This window comes from Gallinula chloropus, assembly GCF_964237585.1.
Source record: "Gallinula chloropus genome assembly, chromosome: 15".
Classification (NCBI taxonomy): Eukaryota; Metazoa; Chordata; class Aves; order Gruiformes; family Rallidae; genus Gallinula; species Gallinula chloropus.
Window position 1 is genome coordinate 5990761 of NC_140100.1, and position 22615 is coordinate 6013375.

Below are 22615 nucleotides of genomic sequence, written 5' to 3' on the forward strand. Positions count from 1 at the left end.
CGCTGCTACAAATGAATTTAACTCCATCCTGACCAAAACCAGGAGCAAGGCAGCCTGTCTGCAAGGCAGCCCGTCAGGCGTGCGGCCGGCGTTCAGGGCAGCCGGTCAGCAAGGTGGCTGCACAGGTGGGCACCCAGTCGGTCAGGTGGCCTTGTCCTTCAACAAAGATAGAGGTAGGGTCCTGCACCATGGAAGGAATAACCCCATGCCCTGGTACAGGTTAGGGGTGGCCTGCTGGGAAGGAGTTCTGTGGAAAAAAGACCTGTCAGACCTGCTGGGAGCGCGCTCAAGCCTTCCCGAGGGCTGTTGCCCCATTCAGGCTGGATGGTATTTGGCTGGAAACCACAGACCCACAGCACCAGTGAGCAGAGGGTTGTGTGGTGTCCTTTGGGTTGTGCTTGGGACCACAGCCTGACTTGTCCTCGGGCTTTACTTCAAACTGTAGCCTGGCTTGAACCTGTGCCACTTTAGGGGCCTCAGAGCTTGTTCCTGCCTGTCCTGAGTGCTGTCAAGCAAGCCAGAGCAGTCCCCAGGTGCAGCCTAAGAGCTTCGGAGCCTGCAGCTCTTCCAGTTGCTGAAAGCAAGGCTTAGGATCCCTCCATGGAGTGTTACCTTCTTGCCCAGGTGCACCTCCAGGAGAGGTTGACTCCCCCTTGGAATTCAAGCCTCTCAGCTCAGAGCAGAAACATGCACACGGCGAGGAGGAATTAATGCCCTGAGCTTTGGATTTAATGCCCAAAATGCAGATCTCTCGTATCTTTAAGGGCCTGGACCATCTCCCCTAGGAGAAAAGGTTGAGTGACCTGGGAGACAGAGGGGAATGGCCCCTCTTTTCAGCGGCCTGTGGGGACAGGACAAGGGGCAATGGCCACAAGTTGGAGCTCAGGAAGTTCTGCATCAATGTGCGGAAGAAGTTCTTCCCGGTGAGGGTGACGGAGCCCTGGCACAGGCTGCCCAGGGGGTGTGGAGTCTCCTTCTCTGGAGATATTCAAGACCTGTCTGGACACCGACCTGTGCGACCTGTCCTAGAGAACCTGCTCTGGCAGGGGGGTTGGACACGGTGGTCTCTGGAGGTCCCTTCCAGAGTGAGGTGCCCACTCTGTTTCCCGCTTCCCACCCTCGCCCTCTGTTGGGAACTGTCTCTGGGAGCCCCGCCGAAGGGGAGATGCCCGGGCTCGGCGGTCGGGAAGGGAAAAAGACGCTGACGGTTTCTGTAAGCTCTTGTCTGCCGCATCTCTCGCCCTTAGAGGTTTTCCCGGCGTTTGAAATGCGGGGGGAGGCGCTCCAGCTCTCTGCGGCGACGCTGCCAGCCCCAGCCTTCCCCCGCTCCCACGTTTACAGGAGAAGGTAAAAATCTCGCCCCGCTTTTCGCTCCCTCCGGACAGACCCCCGGAACGAAGGCTGGGCCGGGCCGGGCCGGGCCGGGCCTCCCTGCGGGCGGTGTCCGGGTCCAGGCTGAAGGCGGGCAGGGCCCGGAGGCGGCCCGGGGCGGGGCGTCGCCTGGCAACGGAAGACGCTCCGCCAGGCCCCCGCTGTCATAACCCCGGGCCCGCGAGCAGCATTATCGGCCAATGGGCAGCGAGGGGACCGAGAGGGCGGCCAATGGGCAGCGAGGGGACCGAGAGGGTGGCCAATGGGAGATAAAGAGGCGGTCTCGCAGGGCACGAGGCAGGTTCGGTCGGTAGCGAACGGTTTAGCCCCGATCGGGCCAGGAGGTCCCGGACCGGCGCGGTTCAGAGGGATCAGGACTGGGGAGGGGGTCGGCTCGAAGGGGTGGGTAAGGGTCGTGTGTGAGAGGCCGGGCTGAGGCAGTGTGCTCTGCTGGGGTGGGTACGAATTTGATCGGAAGGACACGCGTTGGCAGGGATCGGGTCGGGAGCACCGGGACCGGCACGGATCGTCTCGGAACCGCACGGGTCAGGGACCTCGGGACGGGGGCTTCGGCTCGAAAAGGTGGGTCCGGGTCGCATGTGGGATTGCGGGCTGGGTGTGTGTGTTCTGTGGGGGCCCGCACAGGTTGGGTGGGTTGCGAAGGGTTTGGCACGGGTCGGGCCAGGAGGTCCCGGACCGGCACGGTTCGGCACAGCACGGTTCAGAGGCGTCGGGACGAGGGGGTCGGCTCGGTTTGCCTGGTCTCGGCACGGGTGTGCACGGGTTCGGGTCAGGGTTTGATCGGTCCGGGAGGGCTCGGCTCGGCTCGGATCGTGTCCTGGTTCTGGCCAGGCCGGAGTCAACATCCCCAGTCCGTCAGCACAGGGAAGCTGAGTTAGCCGGGGCTGTTTTCCACCCCACCTGAAATCCCGGCCCCATCCAAGGGGCTGGGTGGGGACGGGCGCTGCTGGTAATGATGTAAATGGATGGAATAAGGAGTGGGTAATGTCCTGGGCTGGGGAGGGGAGGAGCACACGGCTCCAGGACATGCAGTTTTTGGGGACGGTCCAGCTTTGGGATGTCTCTGAGCTGTACGGCCTGAGTTGTGCAGCTCAGTGAGAAACTGCATTGTGTATCACCAGTTTCATATCTGTTCTTTGATATAAAAGTGATATTATCGTTATTTCTCACTCTGCTCTCCTAGTAAAGTGTCTTTAACCCGACCCATGAGGTTCAAATTTGGTTTCTTTTCCCTTTTCCCCTTCCCCTCCCCGAACCAGTGGCTGCGTGGTGCTCAGCTCCCAGCAGAGGGCAGAAACGCAACATTCTGCTGCTCCGCACAGCAGCCTCTCACCTCCGATGCTTTCCCACAGCGCGACAGGACCCATCAGTGAGCAGGGCATATCGATTCTCAGTCTCCAGTAGTTTGTTGTATGGTGGGGCTTCTTCAGCACGTCTTACCTCCTCCTCCGGTGACATCCCAGAATCTTGGCCTTCTGGCCAGTCTGTGATCACTTCCAGGATTCCTGGTGACTGGGGTTTCCTATTTGTGCCTGCCATGTGATAAGGGCGACCCCCTTGCTCCACATAACATCAGTGGCATGGTGCAGAGAAGGGGCCTTCTCTTTGAACATCCTGCCCAGCACCTGCAGCTGGGGGGTCAGGAGGAGCTGGGCTTTGGTTCCAATCATTTCTGATGTGGCTCAAACCCCTTCCTACGCAGCCAGTGTTTCCTCTTCTGTGCCAGTGTAACTGGCCTCAGATACATTGGCCCTACTTCTGCATTGGCCCTTGCTGTCCCTGTATTGTCCCTGCACTGGCCCTGCATTGGCCCTACACTGGCCCTGCAATGGTCCTACACTGGCTCTGCATTGGCTCTACACTGGTCCTGCACTGGCCCTATTCCTTAGTTGCCATGCACTTCCCTGCACTGGCCCTGTGGTGGCCCTGCAGTGGCCTGGCATTTGCCCTGCATTGGCCCTACTCCTGCACTGGCCCCACACTGTCCCTGCAGTGGCCCTGCAATGGTCCTGCACTGTGTATTCCATACTGGCTTACTGGCACTGCCCAGCTGTGCAATTTGCTCTGCAGCAGCAGTACACAGAGTACCCAAACCATGTACTGGTTCTCTGTGCCAGTGCACTGGTCCTGCCCCATCATGGTGCTGCGCTGTTGCTGCCCTGTTGTGCCTGTACTGTGCCAACCAGTACCCACACACTGGTGCTGTACTGGCACCTTGCAGTCACACTGTGAGGTGTAGTGGAAGGCCTGGGTCATGGCCCCTGTGCAATGCTCTGCCTCCCCCCCCCCAGGAGCCCTTTCCCTGGACAGGGGGTTCTGGTGGTGCTGCACTGCAGGGCAATGCCACATCCCCCAACCCTGCAGCACAGGAAGCCCCTGGAAAGCACCAGGTTTGTCAGGTGGGCCACACCACCACATGGTGGAGCTTTGAGGTGCTCATCCTGGTGTTCACAAAAGCAATGGAAACCTTGTGGGTTGGCAGTCCCAGGACACCTCCAATGCCAGGGGGGATGGGGACGGATTTTCCCAATCACTGTTTGTAGGAGAGTTGCACTAAGTGGACCCTCAAAACCAGAAGCACTTGAGCTTCCACAGGCTACATCCTGTACATCAGGATCTGCTCAGTGACCCCAGGGTACCCTCCATGTGAGAAACTGTGGGAGGAAACAGGGGTGTTTGTGCCTGTGCAACCGTAGCAGCAACACCTTGATGTATTTGAACTGAAATCTCTAGGAGGCAGGAGCTGAGCCTGGCCAAGTGTCTGCAGGCTGGCTGCACAGTGGGGCAGGCTGGTGGCTGCCTGTACAACAGGAAAAGCAGCAACACCTAGAATTAATCTGGAACTTGTAATAGTTCACCGGCAGCTACTCTGCACCTAAATACCATCCCGTGTAGCTTGGCCTTTGTTTACTCATCCCTTTGTCTCCTGCTCCCTGAGTTAGAGCCCATCAGCTGATGAATTCATCAGGCCACTGCATTTGTTTGGTTTGTGCTGCTCCCTCTGCTGCAGGTGCCAGTGCTGGGTGCTGGCATTGTGCCTCTTGGGGTCACGTTCTCCCCCTCCCACAGGCACCCAGCAGCTCGCAGAAATGGGTGTCAGTGAGGAGAGAGGGCTTTGTTACCCTCCTCCTCCTCCTCCTCCATGAAAGGCTAGAAAACATCAGTGGTGAGATGTCCTCCTCATCCCCTCCCTCCGTGGCAGCCTTTGCTCTGCCTGGGCTCCCACACCACCATACGGTGTGGGAAGATAAAACTGGAGCAGGGGAACACAAACACGCTGCAAACAGCTGGGTTAGGCATGGCTGTGAGTTTGCAGGGAGGAAGGAGATGAGTGGCAAGGGGGAGCTGATGGCCCCCCAGCACACAGCGATGCTCCAGGCAAGGTCTATCGCTTTGCTGGGAAGCCTGAGGAGAAAGAGGAAAGGAGGAGCGAGTTTTACACAAAGGGGGCTCCTCACTGGATCTGTCAGCAATCCCCCCGATTGCTTTGCTGGGGACAATGGGGATACTCCATCCTGCTGTGGGTGCATTTCCAAACCAGGAGTAGTGCAGCTCCACAGTGAGGGGCCAGCACCAATGAGTTGAGCGTCAGGTGCCACCAGCAAAGGTACCAGTGAGTCTGGGGAGGTCTGGCCAAGGGACATACAGATCCATTCCTCTGTCACTCCCTCTGTCTGTCTCTCCATCCCTCCTTCTCCCTCTATCTGGCTTTTTTTCCAGAGCCTGCAAACCCACAGGTTTACCTGCAGCACCCTGAAATGTGGAGCAGCATTCCACGGGTGCCAGGATTCCAGCAATTTCTGGGAGCACTTCAGCTCCACCAGCATGCTTTACCTTGCCTTTGCCTGTGATGATTCCCTCTGCCCCAGGCCAGCAATTACAGCTGCCTCTGATCCTTGGGACGCTTCTCCTGCCTCTGGTCCCTTCCTTGCAGCAGTTGTTTGCTCCTGCGCCGGGAGGCCTCAGAGAAGACAACAAACCCCTGCTTGTGAAGTGCCTGGTGAACAGGAGCTGGGCAGCTGTTTCATCCCCCCCTGTAATTGCAGCTGGGGCCGGCAGCGATCTCCAGATGTGCCTGGGGACACAGGCAGAGGAATGGCAGAGCCTGCAACGTGCTTGGGGACAGCGGGGTTGTGCCCTGTGCTTGCAACGACACCCCCATGTGCCACCAGTGCCAACGCCGCGTGTCGAAGCTGGTCCCACTGGTCCCTACAGGCCAACATCCAGCTCCACGTTTGCAAAAGATGCTTTGCCCTCCAGCAGCACCCCCGGGGGATCTTGAGCCCAAACATTGGCCCAGCCCAAAGCCATTCAGATCGGCCGGGCTGGAGTTCAAACCCCGTTGCTGATTCAGAGACTTGTACTCCCAAAGCGCCAGAAAGGTCCACTCTGCTCCCACCTCCTGCTCGCCCAGCCCAGGCAGTGACACCCGCAGCTCTTGCATCACAGCTAATAACCCTGTGGCTGAACCAGAGAGCAGGGTTTGTTTTTTTTTTAAGAAAGACTCCTTGCCTGTGTTGAAAGACTTGCAAGGTGGTGGGTCTGTGACGTCTCTTAGGAAGGTAATTGCTCTGCCTATTAAAAACCCATCATTTGCTCCCCATTGGAACTTTTCTAGCCTCCATGTGCAGCTGTCAGATCTCATGCTGTTGCTGCCAGGTTACGGGTCCAGTTTGAGGCACCAGTCCTCACACAGACACCAGCACACCCAGCTCCTTCCTCCCATGGCAGCGATTCCCTTGAGCTGTCTGGTTTTGAGCTGGGTTTTCCAGCCCTCCAACCCATCCACAGTCCTCTGAGATCTGGTTGCAACAGCCCAGCTGGGATTTCACCAGGGCTGTCTGCTGCTGCCAGCCCTCCAACCCCTCCTGCATGGATCACCCTAGGACTTCCAGCCAGAAAATGACCCCTATAACCTCCTTTTTGCTTGTTCCACAACATCACTCATGTCCTGTTCCACTGCTACTTTCTGCAGGGGATTGGGCTCAGGCACTCCAGGGAGCACCCTCACCCCAGGATACACCATAGCACATTGTCCCTTACTCCTAGAGACCAGGGGAGCTGCTGGGGCAGGTGGGGCACTTTTGATCCTGGGCAGCCCAGAGCAGGGGCCTTGGAAGATGTGATGAGCTTGGCCGGTCTCAGCTGCACCACACCAGCCTCCCAGCACCCTCGCCCCCAGGCTCTGTGCCCCCGTGTCAGGTACGTGGGGTGAGGCGTGGTGAAGGACAGGGGCCCCCTGGGCCGCGATGCCGGCAAAGCTCCGCGCCCCAAGAGCCACCCGTACCCCGCGGGTACCGCGGCGGGGTCACGCTGGCCGCAGGGACAGGGGTGACACCTCGGTAGCGGGGGCTGCCCGCCCGCTTCACTTCATCCTCACAACTGTGCCCGAAGAACCGAGAAACAACGCCGGCGGAGGCAGTGGCCACGCCTCCTCAGCGCCGCTGACCAATCCTGTCGCGCGGGGGGCGGGGAACACGCCGCGCTGCCCCTCCCCTCAGCACTTCCCCGGCGGCCGCCGCGCTGGGCCGGACTCTGCCGGGCGCCGCGCTCAGCCCGGGCGCTGCGGGCCGCCGACAGCCATGTCCCTGCCCAGAGGTAGGGCCGCGGGCCGGGGCCGGGGGGCGGAGGAGGGAGAGGGGTGTCCGCGAATCTCCGGGACAGGGTTTGGGGGTGGACGGGGGGGAGCGGGAGCGGGGTTGCGGCCGGGCTTGAGCCGCGTCGTCGGGTCTGGCGTAACCCGCGGGGACGGGGCTGTTGCCCAACCCGCCGGGCGTGGGCTCCCCGCAGCCGCCGGGGCTTCCTCTGCGTGGGCTCCGAGCGCCTCTCCCTGCCCGCTCTCGGCTGAGGGCCGCGCTGCTCCCCGCCTGCGGCCCGGCACCGCTCGCTGCAGCGCCCGGGGCGTGTGTGGAGGGGAAAGGGAGCGAGGGCCGTGCCCGCGGGGAGGGAGGGAGGGAGGGAGGGAGGGAGGGAAGAGGGGATGCGTGTGCGTGAGGGTCCCGTCTGTGTAGTGCAGCCACTGAACCGCGCAAGCTCTGCCCTTGGCTGCTGGAGTCTCTCTCCCTGTTGCTGAAACTGCCCAGGGAGCTCAGCGAGCATCATGGCTGGCTTGGAGCGATGCATGCCGAGGATGAGCAGAGCCTTCATCCCGGCCTGAGGAGGCAGGGAGAGCAGGATGAGAGGAGCCTGGTCCCCGCGGTCAGTCACTTGAGGCACCGCTGGGATCCGGCTCGCTGCTGGGAACACCGCGGTGGAGTTTCCCACCGGCTCCCCAGTGCGTGGCTGGCGAGTGTGGCCCTGTGTCCCGGGTGTTATTTATAGACCCCTCGCCGTGCCCAAGGTGGCCTGGTCACTGTCCCAAGGTGAGTGCTGCTTGGCCTGGGGTGGCACTGCCGGTGTGCCGGGGCTGAGGGCGATGGGGAAATGGCTTTGCTGGTGTGGGTTGCAATGGGGAGCTGGTTACATCAGCGCTGCGAGCGCGGACCAGATGGAGGAGGGAGCACACACGGAGTAGGATTGCTGCTGCCTCTCTCTTATCACTGGAATAAAATTTGAGGGGTTTTCCTTCTTTGGGAGTGATGCACTGGAAACTTGAAGTCAGGAACCATGTGAGCAGATGAACGCACCTCGGCGTGACTTTTTTTTCCCCCCTTTTAAATGATCTGTGTCTTAACCGGAGGGAATGTGGACCTGAGTTTCCTGTTTGCTGTGTAAGCAGGGTGTGAATCAGCAGCGATTTACGGTGCTGCTGAGCGGAGCTGCTGACTCACAGGTAGGAGCACATGCCTCTGGCCACTGCCCCGTGCCGAAAGGGATCAGCTGGGCTTCTTAAAAAGGCTCTTGCTGGGACACCCCAGCCCAGACCTCTCACTCGGCTCGCAGGTGGATGTGTGGATGGAGGGAAGAGGTGAGCCTGACCGAGGGACTGATTCTACCCTGCGGGAGATGAGGATTCTGGGGGAAGCAAAAAGCAATGCCCATGGGAGCACCTGGGACCGTGGTGTTTTCCTCGAAGGAAGTCTGGAACCCTTCTGTGACTGCAGGTTTCTGGTTGCACGGGGCTGTCGGTTGTGCTGAACTGGTTCATTCATGCAGTTTCCTCTGATACCCTTTGCTGGAGGCATCATGTGTGTGCTGAGTGCCCCGGGTCTCTGCAGGCACCGGCAGCTCCAGGTCCCCATCTGACCCAAGCTCCTTTGCTTCCGTCAGGGTGATGCTCAGTGCAGGGACCCATCTCAGATGCGTGTAACCCAGCTGCCTCTTCCAAACCCTGTCATGCTACCAGCTGTCTGCCGTGCCTCTCCTTGGTTTTGCATCCGCCTCAGCAGTGCCAGCCCTCGGAGCAGGTTTGCAGGCTGCCTGCTGCTGTGTAAGGATGCTCAGAGGTCTGAGTACATGCATCTGCTGCCGGGACTGCAGACACTGCTGGCAGCACTCCTTGCAGCTCAATCTGCCTCCCCTTCTGGGCAGCCTGAATTTAAGCTGAATTTCCCTAACTTCCCTTAGGGAATCCCAGTGAGCGGTCTCAGGTTTCCATTTGCTGGTTGCTTTCCAGTCTTGGGCTTGTGTTGATGTTGGTAGTGGATGGAGGGTGCTGTGCTGAAGCTCTTGGGTTGGCTATTTCCATGACAGATGCGTACCAAAACTCACCTGCTGTCATTCTGGCTTAGTCACGGGGCTGTCTCCTGCCTCGGGAGTTTTTGGGGATGCGCGTGGCTGGCTGTGACACGCGTGATAGGAATGGTGTTGGGTGAGAGCTTTGCCTCGCTCTGTACTAAACATAGCTTGTGAGATAAACACCTTCTGGGGATTAGGAGAAGCTTAGGGAGGATTTGGGCTTTCTTCGTCTTCCCATTGCCCCTATCTGGTTGATGGAGACTCTCTCCCAGGATGAGGTGTAGGGGGGAAATGTCGCTTGCTGTTCAGGTGTTAATTTGTGCTGTGGGTGCTGATGTTGACTAAAACATGCAAAAGCTCCCTGTTGTCTCAAGCTCCCTTGAGTTGTGTTTCATTGGACGGGTGGCACTGGGGCAAGGAGCTGTGTGCAGTCTGGAGTTGTCCTGCGTCCTCCTTGCAGAGCTATGCAAGGGATGCAGCCTGTAGCTGTAAGTTGCAACATGTGGCTGGTCTTGGGGGTGGTTTTCCAACCAAGTCTGTGCCTTTTTCAGTGGAATGGATGCCTTGAAGGGAGGGGTGTTGTGTCTGAGGGGTTAAAGCAGAAGGGAGCAAAGCTGCACACAGTTTGCAGTCCCCAGGTATATGCAGAAGCAGGATTGGAGGGGAGTATTTGTGTGCAGGGTCGGCGTTAGACTCTGTGGGTATAAATCCAGGCTGCTGCCTTTCACCTGCGAGTCGAGGCATGGTTTCTGCCCTGTGTGAAGACCCATGCTCCTGTCACTGTGACTTGGGTGTCCCTGAACACCCAGGAAGCCTGGAGGGCTGGGCAGGAGGGTGCCAGCACAGAGGTGCTTGTCTCCCGAAACTGGGGAGCTTGCTGGAGGAAGCAGCTGTGCGGGGAGGGAAGATGTGTGGATGGGGTCTGGAGAGAGAAGATCAGCGTGGCCTCCCTGGGCTCGCTCAGAGTCAGTGCCCAAGTAATTCAACAGCAAGTCTTTCTCTGCAGTGGTGAGATCTTCCTGTGGGAGAACAGGGGCTCTTGGGGAGAGGGGTCAGGGTGCGGCTAAGCTGGGCCGTGTTTCTGGGGAGGCAGCTCTCCTTTGCCACCGAGGCTTGGGAATACCAGCCACGAGGAATGCCAGAACCGGGGATGAACTGGGACTTGTTCTGGTGGCGTGTCTATTCTGGGTAGGTAAATAAGCGGTGGGGACTCGTCCCTCCCGCACCGTGGCTGTGCCCGCTGCGGGCGCTGCCGCCGTTGCGCAATGCAGTCGGCTGTGAATCCTGTACTGTCTCATGCACCCTCTGTGCTTTTCCTGCTGCACCCCCGCAAAAAAAAAAGGTGGTTCTGCAGAAAATACACATGGGGCTTGTCCTGCAGAAGCAGGGGTTTGGCTTCGGGCTCTCACTGCCTCCGGGCAGAGCAGCCACCAGCCCGGTGTTCCCCAGGTGTGCGTGGGCAGGGGTGGCAGGGCTGGGAGCTCTGACCTCACAGAGTCAGGTTTTTATTGTAGTTGTAGTGGAAGCAGCATGGAGCTTGCATCCAATTAGTGAGAGCAATCGTAGAGAGAGCGTAACGCTTTGCTCCTGCCCTCCTTGTGCTGCTTTCTGCTCACATAACAGCGGGTGCCTGGGAAAGATCATGTTGGATGTGATAAATATTTAGCTGTGCTTCAGCAATCCATTTTCCTCCCTGGAGAGATGCTCCCCTGTTGTTTTTTTTGGGGGTGGATAATGTGTCTCCTTGAAGGCTGCTGGCTTTTATTTTCCAGCTCTGGGCTGCGGTCCAGGGCTGAGCCAGAATTTGCTTTGCCCCCGTTGTTTGTGAAGGTGGTCGTGGCTGGAGAAGGCTCATGTGTGCTTGCAGAGCTTCCCTTTGGGTCCTTGGGGATGGGGGTGAGTTCCTGGTCTCAGCAGTTTTGTGACTGGAGAGGACAGCGCTACAGATGTGGGGCTCTGTGGGTTTTGGGTTGGAACATGGTTTTCCCTGGCATTCATAAGGCATTGGCTGGGCAGGCTGTGTGCTGGGGAAGGAGCTGGAGAGGAACTCGTGTTGGCTGGGGAGGTGATTTGTACTCTACTTAGACAAAAAGTTTGGGCTTTTGCTGCCATGGTTTGGGGCTGCTTGTGGGTATGTGTGGCACTAGATCTACCTCCCCCCTTTTGCTGACAAGTAGTGCAGGTTGTGTGTTAGCCAGGGATTTTGAGTGGGGGAGAAGGCAGAGAGGATTTTTTTAATGGTGGAAAATGGAAGCTCCCATTCTTCATCCTGGGACGTATCTCCCCACAGCCCCTTATCTGTGTGGGGACAATACTGCACTGACACCACGGCAGCATTGTGAGTCTAAATGTTCATCACCCCAAGGAATGCTGTAATTGCTGGGTATGCCTGCAGCTATCTCAGGTGTCACCGTAGCGTTTTGCAGCACCAGCTGCCTTTTGGTTTGCAGTGGGTCCAAGTCTGTCTTCCCTCTCCTGGAGCTGGGATGGAGCTCCCTGCACCTTTCTTTTCCAGCCACTTCTCTGTCCAGCAAAAGGCTGGAGCAGAGGTGCTGCCTGTGCAACTTGGGTTATGGTGTGGCTGCAGGGAAGGAAGGGCAGGATTTGGGGGTCTGCTGGTCCCAGCGGGTAGGGAAGGGAGGGAATTGCTGCCTAATGCTTGGGAAAGTTCTGAACCTGCAGTGGGGATAAGGTGGAAGCAAGGCAGACCACCTCCAGCATCCATTCCCCAGGTAACCCCATGCTGTGTTATCCACATGCTTGATCCATGGGTGTAATAGCACAGGCTCCTTTGTGTGCTGTCTGCCCCATGGACCCGTTGCAGGAGAAGATGGGCAGCACTTTGGAAAAGCACATCCCTTTCAGGCCTGGAGGCAGGTGGGCTTTACTGTGCAGCGTGCTGCTGGATCTAATGTAGAGGGGGAATGGGGAAACACCTGAATCGTGGGCTGTGAGGTCTGGAGGGATGATGCCATGTGTGTTGTGCTCAGCTGGAGGTCGGGCTGTTGCTTCCAGGAATTAGTGCAGTTGATCCACCAGCTTTTAGGAGAATTAAGCTGTACTGTGTAAAAAAAACCCTAACCACCCACAAAACAACAACAAAAAAAGGACACCTGGTCTTGTTTTTAAAGATATGCAGTGCTGGAGCTTGGTTTCTCTGAAATGAGAGTGTTGGGACCTTGGGGAGCTGTTTGCACAGGGGTGTGGTAGAGCGGGATGTTGCTACCCTGACCCTGCTTTATAGCCCTGCTTGCCAGGATGCCAGGGAAGGAGGTGTGCAAAGGGGGGTGGTCTGGCTACTAGCTCCTCTTCTGGGTGCTGGCAGGGTGTGTGAGGAGCTGGGGAGGGTCTGGCACCCACTGAACTGCTGCAGCCCTCAGCCTCAGGCTGTGCTGTGCTCTGGGAGGTTGCTGCTGAACTAGGTCTGTCCTGGGCTTTCAGTGTTCATTTCATTGTTTGAGGTGAAATGCTTATTAGTATAGCTTTTTTAAAAGATAAATATCTGTTAAAAAATGTAACTTGAGTGGAAGGGGAGGAGACAAAAACGTACCAGTAGTAGTTGTTTGCAGAGCATCCTCCCTTCCTCCCCCCCAACACCGTCACCAAAAACAGAGAAAAATCTAGTTTTGGAAAGGAAGAAACCTCCAGGGTGCTCGATACAAGTCATTTCCCATCAGAGGCTGCTAACCTTAGCTGTGGTTTGGCACTGGCATCAGCCTGCCTGCTCGTATCCGATGAACCTCTCTGAGGATGTCGGTGGTGCTTGGAGCCCTCTCCTCCCCGGGTGCTGCCTGTTGGGACCAAGTCCTGCTTGTCACTGAGCCTTTGTACCCTGCTGCCTCATCTCCTGCTGTGATAGTGCCTGTCCTATCTTTTAGGAAACTTTAAAGCAGCCTTTAATGAGTCTGTTTCATTCCCATAAAGGGCTCTGAGATTTCCTGTAAGGAAGAGATAAAGCCCTGCAGCTGGGATGGGGTCCACCCAGCATCACTTCTGCAGCACTGAGAGCCATATCCTCCCTTACTGTCAGCTGGTGACGGGGGCAGCTGGCAGTGAGATGACCCGTGGTGCAGGACAGAGGGACAGGACAGGAGGAAGCCAGTCTGCAGGGCTTGGCAGGTGACTGTCATGTGTCAGACAGATCATAAACACGCAGGGCTGGTTACGGGGGACGGGCCAGGGGTGGTTTAGGGGAGGATGACGGGGTTATCTAGGGTGTGTCAGCTTGTCTGGGCTTGCAGGCCAGTTAGATATTACTTTGGTGTGTGGGTATAGAAATTCCCTCCTGGCCCAAATCTCACAGGGACGGCTGGTGCAGCCTGCCCGTGCTGCAGGAGTTGGCTATGCTGGCTAGAGGGCAATTGCTGGAGCAGATGTCCTCTCCTGCTGCATGAATCTCTCCCTGCCCTTTGTTGAAGGGTGAGCAGAACGGTGGTGGAGGTATTTTTTGGTTGTAGGATGGAGGTCTTGGTTTATTTGGTGTCGGAGTGACAAAGCTGAGGCTTGAGAGAGAGCAGCCCCTCTGAAGTGGGAACATGCGCCCCGTGGGGCAGGGGGTGTGCTGTCCTGAAGGATGTCTTTGCAGCTTGTCACTAAAAATGACATGGCTCTTCCTGAGAGCCAGATGTGCTCCCCATCGAGGCTTTTTAGGAAAGCTGTTCTGCATAGTTAAAAACCCCCAGCTGCTGCAGACCGCTGAGTTTCTCTCCTGACACGCTGCCAAGTTGCACCTCAGCCAAAGATGAAACGACGTTGTGCTGCTTACGTTGCTTTGGCTGTTTTGTCATCTTGCAATGTCATCTTTAAAAGGTGCTCAGGAGGGGTAGGTGGCAGACCCAGCCCCACGTGCCTGTTAGTAAAACCACGTGCTTGCACCCAAAAAAATCCCTGCCAGCACAGGGCAGGGCAGCGCGAGGCATTTCTGTGCGTGTGCACGTGTGCTCAGGTGGCCTCCAAGGCTTCCCAGAAATTAAAATCATCCACCTGTTGCTGCATCTGGACCCGACTCACCCCTGATGCTCCCTGCTGACTGCCGTCCTGTGTCGGTGAGAGCTCGGTGGTCAGAGCATGGTGCAGAAAGAGGATGTGGGTGGCAGTGCTGCCAGGGGACCGGTACAGACCTGTACCAGCCTCTGCTCTGTGCTCTGGCTTTCTCTCTTTGGCACCTCCTGTTTCCTTTAAGGTTGGAAGCAGCCTCAGGCTGCCAAAAAAGGGAGGGTGGCGGTGGGTGTTGTAGACCTGCTGCTTCTGCAGCCCCCTGTGTTAGCTCTTCATTAGCAGCTGCAGCCTGTTTCCCCCAGGTTTTTGGTTGATTCCTGCGGTTGCTGGGCTGTGAGCATCGCCAGCCTGCGGGGCTGTGCTGTGGCCCCGTGCCCCTTGTGCTCTGCAGATACTGTTCTCTTGCCCTAGAGAAGGTTTTTGCAGGTCTCAGTGACACCTGCCCTGCCTGCTTTGTCAAAGGGTGATGCGAGTAAAGGGGAGGCTGGAGGAGGAGGAGGAGGAGGCGCCTCTGGAAATGGACAGGCAGGAATTGTGGGGGAATATTAATTGAAACTCTTATTATCAGCCTTGCGTGTGCTTTGCTAAGGTGCTGGAACACGGCTCAGATTTCCTCTGGCAGCTCTCCTGTACGTGTGGTTTCCTCCTCTGTGCACGCTCCGGGTTGCTCCTAGAGTTTACCCTGCATTTTGGATCCACAAAGAACGTCTTGTTTGCCAAACTGTGGATTTCCCCATGGGATTGTACAGTCGCAGCTCAGCTAGGGAAATGGTGTGTAACTGTCACAGGGAAGGGAGCCAGTGCGTTTCCCTTCAACTCGAGCAGGTTTGATGTGTTGCATGTCCCCCTTCCAGCTCCTCTCCTTACACCACCCCCCCTGCACAGAGCACCCCTCCCTTCAGCCAAAACGCTGATGTGCGGCTTGCTCTTCGGGGCAAAGGGGATTTTTTTTTAAGAATTCATCATTTCTTATTGAAATGGAAACGGTTCTTGGAAGCCCTTAAGCGTGCCCGGTGAGAAGCTGCAGGCTGAGAGAGTCACTGAGTCACACACAGCCTGCCAGCCCTGCAGCCGGATGCGCTGGGACTGGCCCGCCTGCGGAGACCGCTGGCTTCCTGGGACCGACTGACAGCTCTTTAATCCGGCTTTACTAGGAAAAGCCCGCCGCGCTCGCTTCCCTCGAACGCTGGAAAAACTGCAGCGCAAGAGGTGGGTGTGAGAGAGGTGGGTGAGGAGTGGAAAAAGGGGGGGTGGCGGTGGGGGGGGGGGAATCAAGCCCACCCGGAGGGAGCAGCGGAGCGGGGCAGTGTGCCCTTCCTGCAGGTGGGTCGGGGTGGGGAAACGCTGCTTGAGCTGCGGTCAGGTTGCCCGTGGAGCCCCTGCGTTTCCCAGGCACGAATCAAAGCTGCCTTGTGGGCAACCGGGTACATCGGCCGCAGAATAGGTGTTTTCCCCACAGAATAGGTGGTTTTGGGGTAGCTGTTGCAGCCTCAGATAAGAGGCTGTGGGAGGGGACCGCAGAGGGAGATAGATGCTGGGCAGTGGGGCTGGCAGTGGCTTTCAGTGTGCTGGTGGTCCCCCCTTTAATTTGGGAGGGGTGGTATTTTGAGGCCTTGCAGTATGGAGTTCGGGGGAACAGAAGAATATTTGCAGATGACTTATGCAAATGTGGAACTTAGTATGTGGTGCTTGTCTTTATTTACTTATAACTAGATATGTCTGTATGTGCACGCACACAGAGCCTACGTTGTGAGACAGATGTGTCTCATCTTACTTTAACTTCATAGACCAGTGAGGACAGCAGCTGGTCTCGTGGAGCAGCGGGATGTGGGGCTTGTTCTGGGAATATGGATGCAGTCCATCCTCGGGGGCGGGACAGCAGCGATGGGAGAGCGAGAGGCACGTGGCCTGAGTCTGAGTGGTGCTGCTGGTGATGCCAGGAAAAGAGGCTGCAGGCCCAGCTGGCTGAGGCTGAGCCCTCCCAGGGGTTCAGGGCCAGCTCTCCCCTCCATACATCAACTCTTTCTCCAGGCCCCTGTTGCAAGCAGCTCATGGAGACCAAATGGGTCATTTGCTGCCTCTCTTGACTGGGAAGCATCCATAGTGGTTAGGACTGAGGCTTTTTGGTTGTCTCTGAGGTTTGAGCTCTGTAGCAGGCGGTAAGGATGAGCAGTGGCCTGAGGGGAATTGGGCAGTCTCCATATTCCCTGGCTGCTCTCAGCCTGTGGTTTTCCTTTTGTCTCATCCCAGCTTTCTGAAAGCCACCAGCTTGGCACCCTGCTCCAGAAGAAATAATCGAAGGTTTTCCTACCTGGCCAGGGAAGAACCTGGGTCATTCTCTTGTTTCTGCCCCTCTTCTGGAGCAGGCAGCCATGGACATTGAGACCTTCCTTGAGGTTTTTATCCCCATACAGAAAGTCTGTTTTCAGTGCTGGTCCCTGCTCCATCTTACATCATTTGCAGGATGAAATCACTCTGTCCCTGCCCAAAATAAATTGGAGAAAGAACAGTAGAAGGATAATATTTTTTACTTTTCTAATTATTTTTTTTTAAGAATTGCATTAGAAGCAGAGGAGGAGTACTTGGTCTGGTCCCAAGTTTGCGGTGTTTTGGGGACACCTGGAAGTACTTGAATTGCACTTGTTTGGATAGATAAGGGGTGTCTCTTGACTCTGGAGTTAACACTGACAGTTAAAAAGTCAAATGACTCTCTTTCTTTCCTAGAAAGAAAAAACCAAAACCTTACCAGTGTGCCCCTTGCCAGGCTGATCTATTCCAAAACCAGTTTGAGTTCTCTTTCTCGTCAGGAAACCATCCCCAGCTGGTCACAGCAATTCCAAATGCGTTGTATTTTATCATGGCTCTGTCTGTGGGCTGAGAAATCAATCAGAGAAGAGCTCTGCTCTGGGCATGGCTGGGTACCGGCTGGCAGGGAGGTGGCTGCAGGTGATGGTGGTCCTACTTCTGCCTTCTCTGTTCCTTTTATTTTAGTGTGCTCTTTGCTTCTCTCTAAGCACTGTCTCCTTTGCCTTCTCCTGACAACTAAGCCATTGGGGCTGGGATTGCTTCCAGACCTTTGTCTCATGGAAGCTTGCCAGCATCTGCAGCTGAGCTGGTGCAGCCCGTGCTGGGCCCACGAGATGGCTCGTGGCTGTGGGTTTCGGGCTGGCTGTGCACCCTGAAGGTGCCCAGCTCCCTGGCTCCTGACAAGCTGTGAGGTGGGTTAATTACCCATCCCAAGCACTTGCCTCCTGTCCCCAGCCAGTCCTCAGTGGGTCCATTGCACTGCAGCTGAATTTTGAGGGGTACAGCCTGTGACATTCTCTTTTTTTGGAGAAAACCTGGTCAGAGCAATGGATGCAGAGGAAGCACTCTGCAGCCCCACGGAGGGTGCTTTGCCCACACCCTGGCTCCGTGCCTGCCCCAAAGAGATGCCCCTGTGACTGTCCCCACCTTTGTGCTGAGGTTTTGCACAAGCTGTGGTGCAAAGCAGTACGACTCTCAGCATGTGCACAGTGTGTCCTGTAACAGTATAGTGCAAATCCCAGCTAGCTGGTGCTTCTCAGCTTCCTGAAGGCACTCTGGTCTCTGCTCCCGTGGGATTCTCTCAGAGGGGAGCCTGTGCTGCGTTGTCACCGGGTTGCAGGACAGCAAGCTGCCACTCGGGAGCAAAACACAAAACCAAACATTTTTTCCAGCCCTTGGGGTTGTGCAGGTAACCTAAAAACACAGCTGGAATGTAGCTGGGCGGTGACATCCTCCCGGAGCTGCCGGCAGAGCCCTGCGGCTCATGGCGGTGTTATCTGGCCGGTGCACAGAGGCCGGGTGTGGCTCCGAGCCCGGAGGTGGCTGTGCCAGTGCCTTTGCCTTTCAGTGGTGTCAGCTAGCGTGCCTGTCCCCAAATCCCTTGCGGGGTACCCGTCTCTTCCCCCTCACCCAGCCCTGGTGGCACCGTGGGTGTGACATCCCGCTCTGCCAGAGGGCACGACGAGCCCTGTGTGGTGTCTGTGGTGGATCATCCCCAAGCACTGTCCCAGGGGCTGTGGGGTGACCCTCTTCCCTTTCCGACTGGATTCGGTTCAAAGGCTTTGCTTAAAAATAGAGTTGCTGCAGAGTTTCCAGGCTGCTGGTCCCATGCATGGCTCCGGCACGTGGGGCTTTCCCATGGGATGTGCACCTTGTTATGTGGAAAGGCAAATGCATCCCGGGCTTGGGGCAGTGGCTGTGTTAGGGTCTTGGGCAGGGAAGCTGCCACGGTTCCTGATCGGATGCAAGGTGCACTGGGCATCAGGTAGTGCAGCACTTGCGCTAGGTGGGACAGGGACTTTGGTCAGAGGGAAAGGGGTATCCTGTGAAAATCGCCCCCTCCCCTAGTTAGGCAGCGACTCTCCTTTCTGGGCAGGTGAAACTCTTCTCCTCAACCCCAAGCACACACCTATAAAAAGCTCCTTGATGACCCTTTTTCTGCTTGCAGCAAAGTGGCTCTTCCTGGTCCCTGGCTGCGATGGTGACCTGGCCTGAACCAAACCAGCCCTGGAGATGCTGCCTCTCCGCAGGGGAAGGGTGGGGAGAAGTGCCCAGTGTTGGCAGGGTGCTGTTTGAGCTCATTGCTGTTTTTAAGGGTGTGCTCTTCCACTTATCCGAGCCAGCCCACTGCCAGGAGGCTGCTGGGAGCGATGGGAGCACAATTGCCATCCTGCCAGACCCCCACCTTGTCCCTGGTTCTTCCCTGGTATACTGGAACCTTGACTTCTCCCTGCTGCAGGATTTGCTTCCTCACTTCCCTCACCACTTAGAGGGTGATGTCGCAGCCCAGAGGGGTGGGCAGGTGAAACACCCAGTGCCTCTAGTTCCTCTGGGATTACCTGGAGTGCATAAAGAGCTGGATGATTAATGTGGAATGGCGTGTGCCTTTCAAGGCTGGCAGTCCCTACCGCATCGGCAGACTTCTGAGAGAGCTGCCAGTGGTGAGAACTGAAATGCTGCTTGGGTTTGGTTTTGTTTTGTTTTTAAAGATGACTCTGAGATGCTGGAAAGCTTTGCTTTACACCACCCTGCTCCTTGGGCACTGAAACCCAGCGGGATTAATTCAAAGGAAATCCTGTTTCCCATCCCACCTGTAGGGTTTGGGACTTTCCACTCCAAAGCAGTGCTGACTTTGTGGGTGTCTGTAGAGATCCTTGTAGCGTCTAATGTCTGGGTCAGGGAATTAGCTGTCAAGGCAGCGAGTTAAAGATGGGAGCACAGTGCAGCATCGTTCTCCTCGGGGTGCCAGGGATGAGTGCGGGCAGCTGTCGGTGCTGCCTGCGACAGCAGCTCCTGCCTCAGCATCCTTTATGTGCTGATGATCTGTGCCTGAAAATATACCCTGGGAGTGGAAATGTGCCTGAGAAAATATTTTCTATGGTGTTTCTGGGGCTTATATAAACACTATTTTAAAATTAGAGTAACTCATTATGTTGGTATGTGCATTTACCTTGACCTTTGACTTTTCTGCCTGCAAATGTGCATGGCCTGGCGTAGCCTGTGAGTTAGGAATAGCTCAGGAGCGAAGCAGAGGCGTATTTTCTGTAATTAGTTTAAGGTAAAGAAGCTGGTACAGTATCTCCCCTCCAGGCTGACAAGGAAATCGAAAACAAAACTGCAGCCTGTCAGAGCCAAGAGTCTGGCTTTGATCAGGGACGTCAGCGCTGGCTTCTGCTAGGCTGGTTTTGAGGGAAAGAGCTGTGATACTGTGCCACAGCTTTTCTTGCACGTGTTTGCAAAGACTTGAATGATTTATTTTTTTTTTCCATGCCTCCATCTCTTTCCCTTGCTATTTACCAGCCGGATCCGTGCAACAATTTATATTTTGCCCCCAGAGATGCCTTCTCAGTTGTCACCCTGGAATAGCTGCTAAAGCCTTGTGTTGGTATTGTCATGGAACAATATTTCTACTATTTGTTGTGGTAATAGTTGTTAGTGACAAAGCAATTAGCGCGTCACCTGCAGCACAGAGAAATGTGACCTCTTTTTCTCCCAGCACCACCTCAGCACCCTCAGCACCGAACGTGGGGCTTCCCTCTGCTCTGCTGACCGGCTGGTGCAGGGTGGCAGCAGGGGTGTCCTCAAGCAAGGGTCGCTCAGGTGGGATGCTTGGGGACAGGCAATGAAGGAGGCTCTGGAATGCTTGGATTTGTGGGAAGAAAGCGTGTGGGGCTGGGATGCAGTGGAGTGATCCAGCGCTTCGGCGGCTCCGGGAGCTGGAGCTGGCTCCCCCGCAGTTTCCTGTTGACGTCATGTGCTATTCCGCTGCTGCAGTTTTTACAACTGTTGAGCTTTCAAGGGTAATCGGAGCCGAGACCGGCCAACCTCGGCAGCTGCCGATGAGGGAACGCTGTGCTACCTTCCCCGTCTGTCCCCGCTCGCCTTGGCTGCTGCTCACAGCCTCACGCACCCCCAGGAGCTGGGGACCCCCGGTGAGGAGAGCTCTGTGAGGCTGGGGAGCGCTTTGGGCCATGCATTTCCACCCCAAATAATCATCGGTGCTTGCAAGAAGGGCAGCGTGCTGGATCTTGAGGGACTTTATTTTTCTCCCCTCCCTCCTTCAGCCCGCCCCCATCCCTCTCTTCTGCCAGGCGTGCCGGCGCTGTTCTTCATTTCTGGGAAACCATGGACAAGAAGCAAGGTAGATGTTGCAATTTCCAAAACACGTGGTGGGGGAGAGCAAAGGGCTGATACTGGTGCTAAAAGGGGACCTGTAACTTCTTGGGGTCAGTCCATGTGGTTTTTACATCTTTCTTCTTGCTTGGGCAGGGGGGGGGTCTGTGTTTGCAGCAGGGGATCTAGTTTTAAAGTGCTGGAAACTTGTGTGTTTTGGGGAGGGGGGCTTGAAGCACTGGCATCTTAATTGTTTAAAAAAAAAAATAATTAAATAAGAAAATCTAGCATGGCTAAAGGAAAATATTTGAGCATGAAGCTAGCTGCTGGCTGCAGTTCGGGTCGCATTCCTGGGACACTGCTGGGTTTTCCAGCAGCTCTTGCACAGTTCTCCCCTGCTAAAAAAGCCTGTTGCATTGGAGAAGAGGGTGCCCACGGCAGTGGGGAGCTCTGATTCCGTGCAGGCTGACAGGCTGGTTGGGGGCTGCAAGGGGCTTTTTTCTGAAGCGTGCTGCATTTTTGTTTGTTTTTTGTTTTGCTTTGGTTTTGGGGTGGGTTTTTTTTCCTTCCTCCTCGCTTGGCTCTGTTTGCAGAAGTGGCGAGCGCGGGGAGCGGTGACCCGCAGGACCCCTCTCTGCAGCGGGACCTCAGCGGCCCGATGAGTGACAGCTTTCGGCAGGTTGAGAGCCCTTTTTCCATTTCCACAGATAGCTTTTTCCACTCTGGACAGTGGAAAAATAGCACGAAGTGTGCCTGTGAGGAGGTGGCTCTCATGACCAAGGCGACCAAATTCCCCTCTGCTTTCCACCCTGCCTCTTCATTTCTTTCTTTTTTACTTTTGATCCTTTTTAAGCTTCCAGCTCTTTCTTTGCAGCAGGGCTGGGATTCACCCTCCAGCCTTCTGCCCCATCCATGGCATTTAACTCTCCTCCTTAGATTGAGGAGAACCAGGATGCACCCAAAACATTTCCCCCAGCACTAAGAGTGGTGCAGCTCTGCAAGAGCCGCGGCTGTCCCCAGGACTTCACCTGAGGCTGGGACCAGAGCCCTGGGGAGGCTTGTGGAGAGGTTTCATTTCAAAGGTCGGCTCAGGCAAATAGTTTTATTTGCAGTTCTTTAGACTGTCCTGTTCATTTCTCCCCGCCCACGCCAACGGAGTGGGAAGGATATACCTCCCGGGGAGAGATGCAACTTAATAGGACTGAAGTTGGTGGTGGGGAAGATGAGGATTCAGATACTGAATGAAGCCGTTCCAGGAAATGTCTCTGTCAGTTCTTAGCTGGTGGAGGTTACAGCATGAGAAAAAAATCGTTTGGTTTTTTTTTTTCTTTAGGAGGAAATGGTTCCTTTCTTAGCATAAAGGATGCAGTTACGTGCCTGTGCCATCACGTGGGTTACAATCTTGTCCGCACCAGGAACTTCTGTCAGCTCATTTTCCCGTGCCTGGGTGCCTGGCACTGTGCTGTGTGCCCTGCAGCCAGCAGCCCCTTTTGCATCCCTGAGCACCATGCTGGCAGCACTGTGCCATCCTGTGCACCCCGGGGGCTCACAGGGGTAACCGGGACGTGTCCCCAGATTGCCTCGTCCTGCTGCTCCCTTCTTCACGTGGAGGGATCTGGAGAGGGAAACTTGCTCTGTGCTTGCAGCCGCCCCTCTTGCCCTGGGAAACGAATGGTTTCCAGGATGTCAGGGTGACACAAACCGTTCTCTGGGTTATAGCAGTTCCTCCTATACTGGCGGGTGCACGAGGAGAGTGCTGAGGCCTCACTGGTGAGAAGGGGCTGACAGCAGCTGCATGCGGGGGCCAAAAGCAAACGCTGCCCTGGGATGTACTTGGGACAGGAGGGTTTGAATTGCAAGGTCTTGTCATGCCCATCCCACTGCCTTTTTGTTCATCCAATTTTATTTTCTTCCCCCTTGGTCCCCAGTTCTTCCTGCACTCTCATTTGCCCTGAGACAGCACATGGGC

The 22615-nt window shown here is 56.2% G+C and overlaps 1 protein-coding gene across 2 annotated transcripts in view; it reads left to right on the forward strand.

Annotated features, from left to right (window-relative positions):
* Window positions 1-6943: 6943 nt before the first annotated feature.
* The window catches only part of MAP2K3 (mitogen-activated protein kinase kinase 3), a 33191-nt gene continuing 17519 nt past the window's right edge, over window positions 6944-22615 (forward strand). Inside the window, exon 1 of one of the 2 annotated variants that reach the window (XM_084271107.1) lies at window positions 6944-6990. In XM_084271107.1, the coding sequence (XP_084127233.1) occupies window positions 6975-6990 (16 nt within the window). In that variant the 5' untranslated portion in view covers window positions 6944-6974. Of the gene's footprint in view, window positions 6991-20450; window positions 20675-22615 lie in introns of those variants that run through there. The other variant, XM_084271106.1, reaches the window with a different exon arrangement.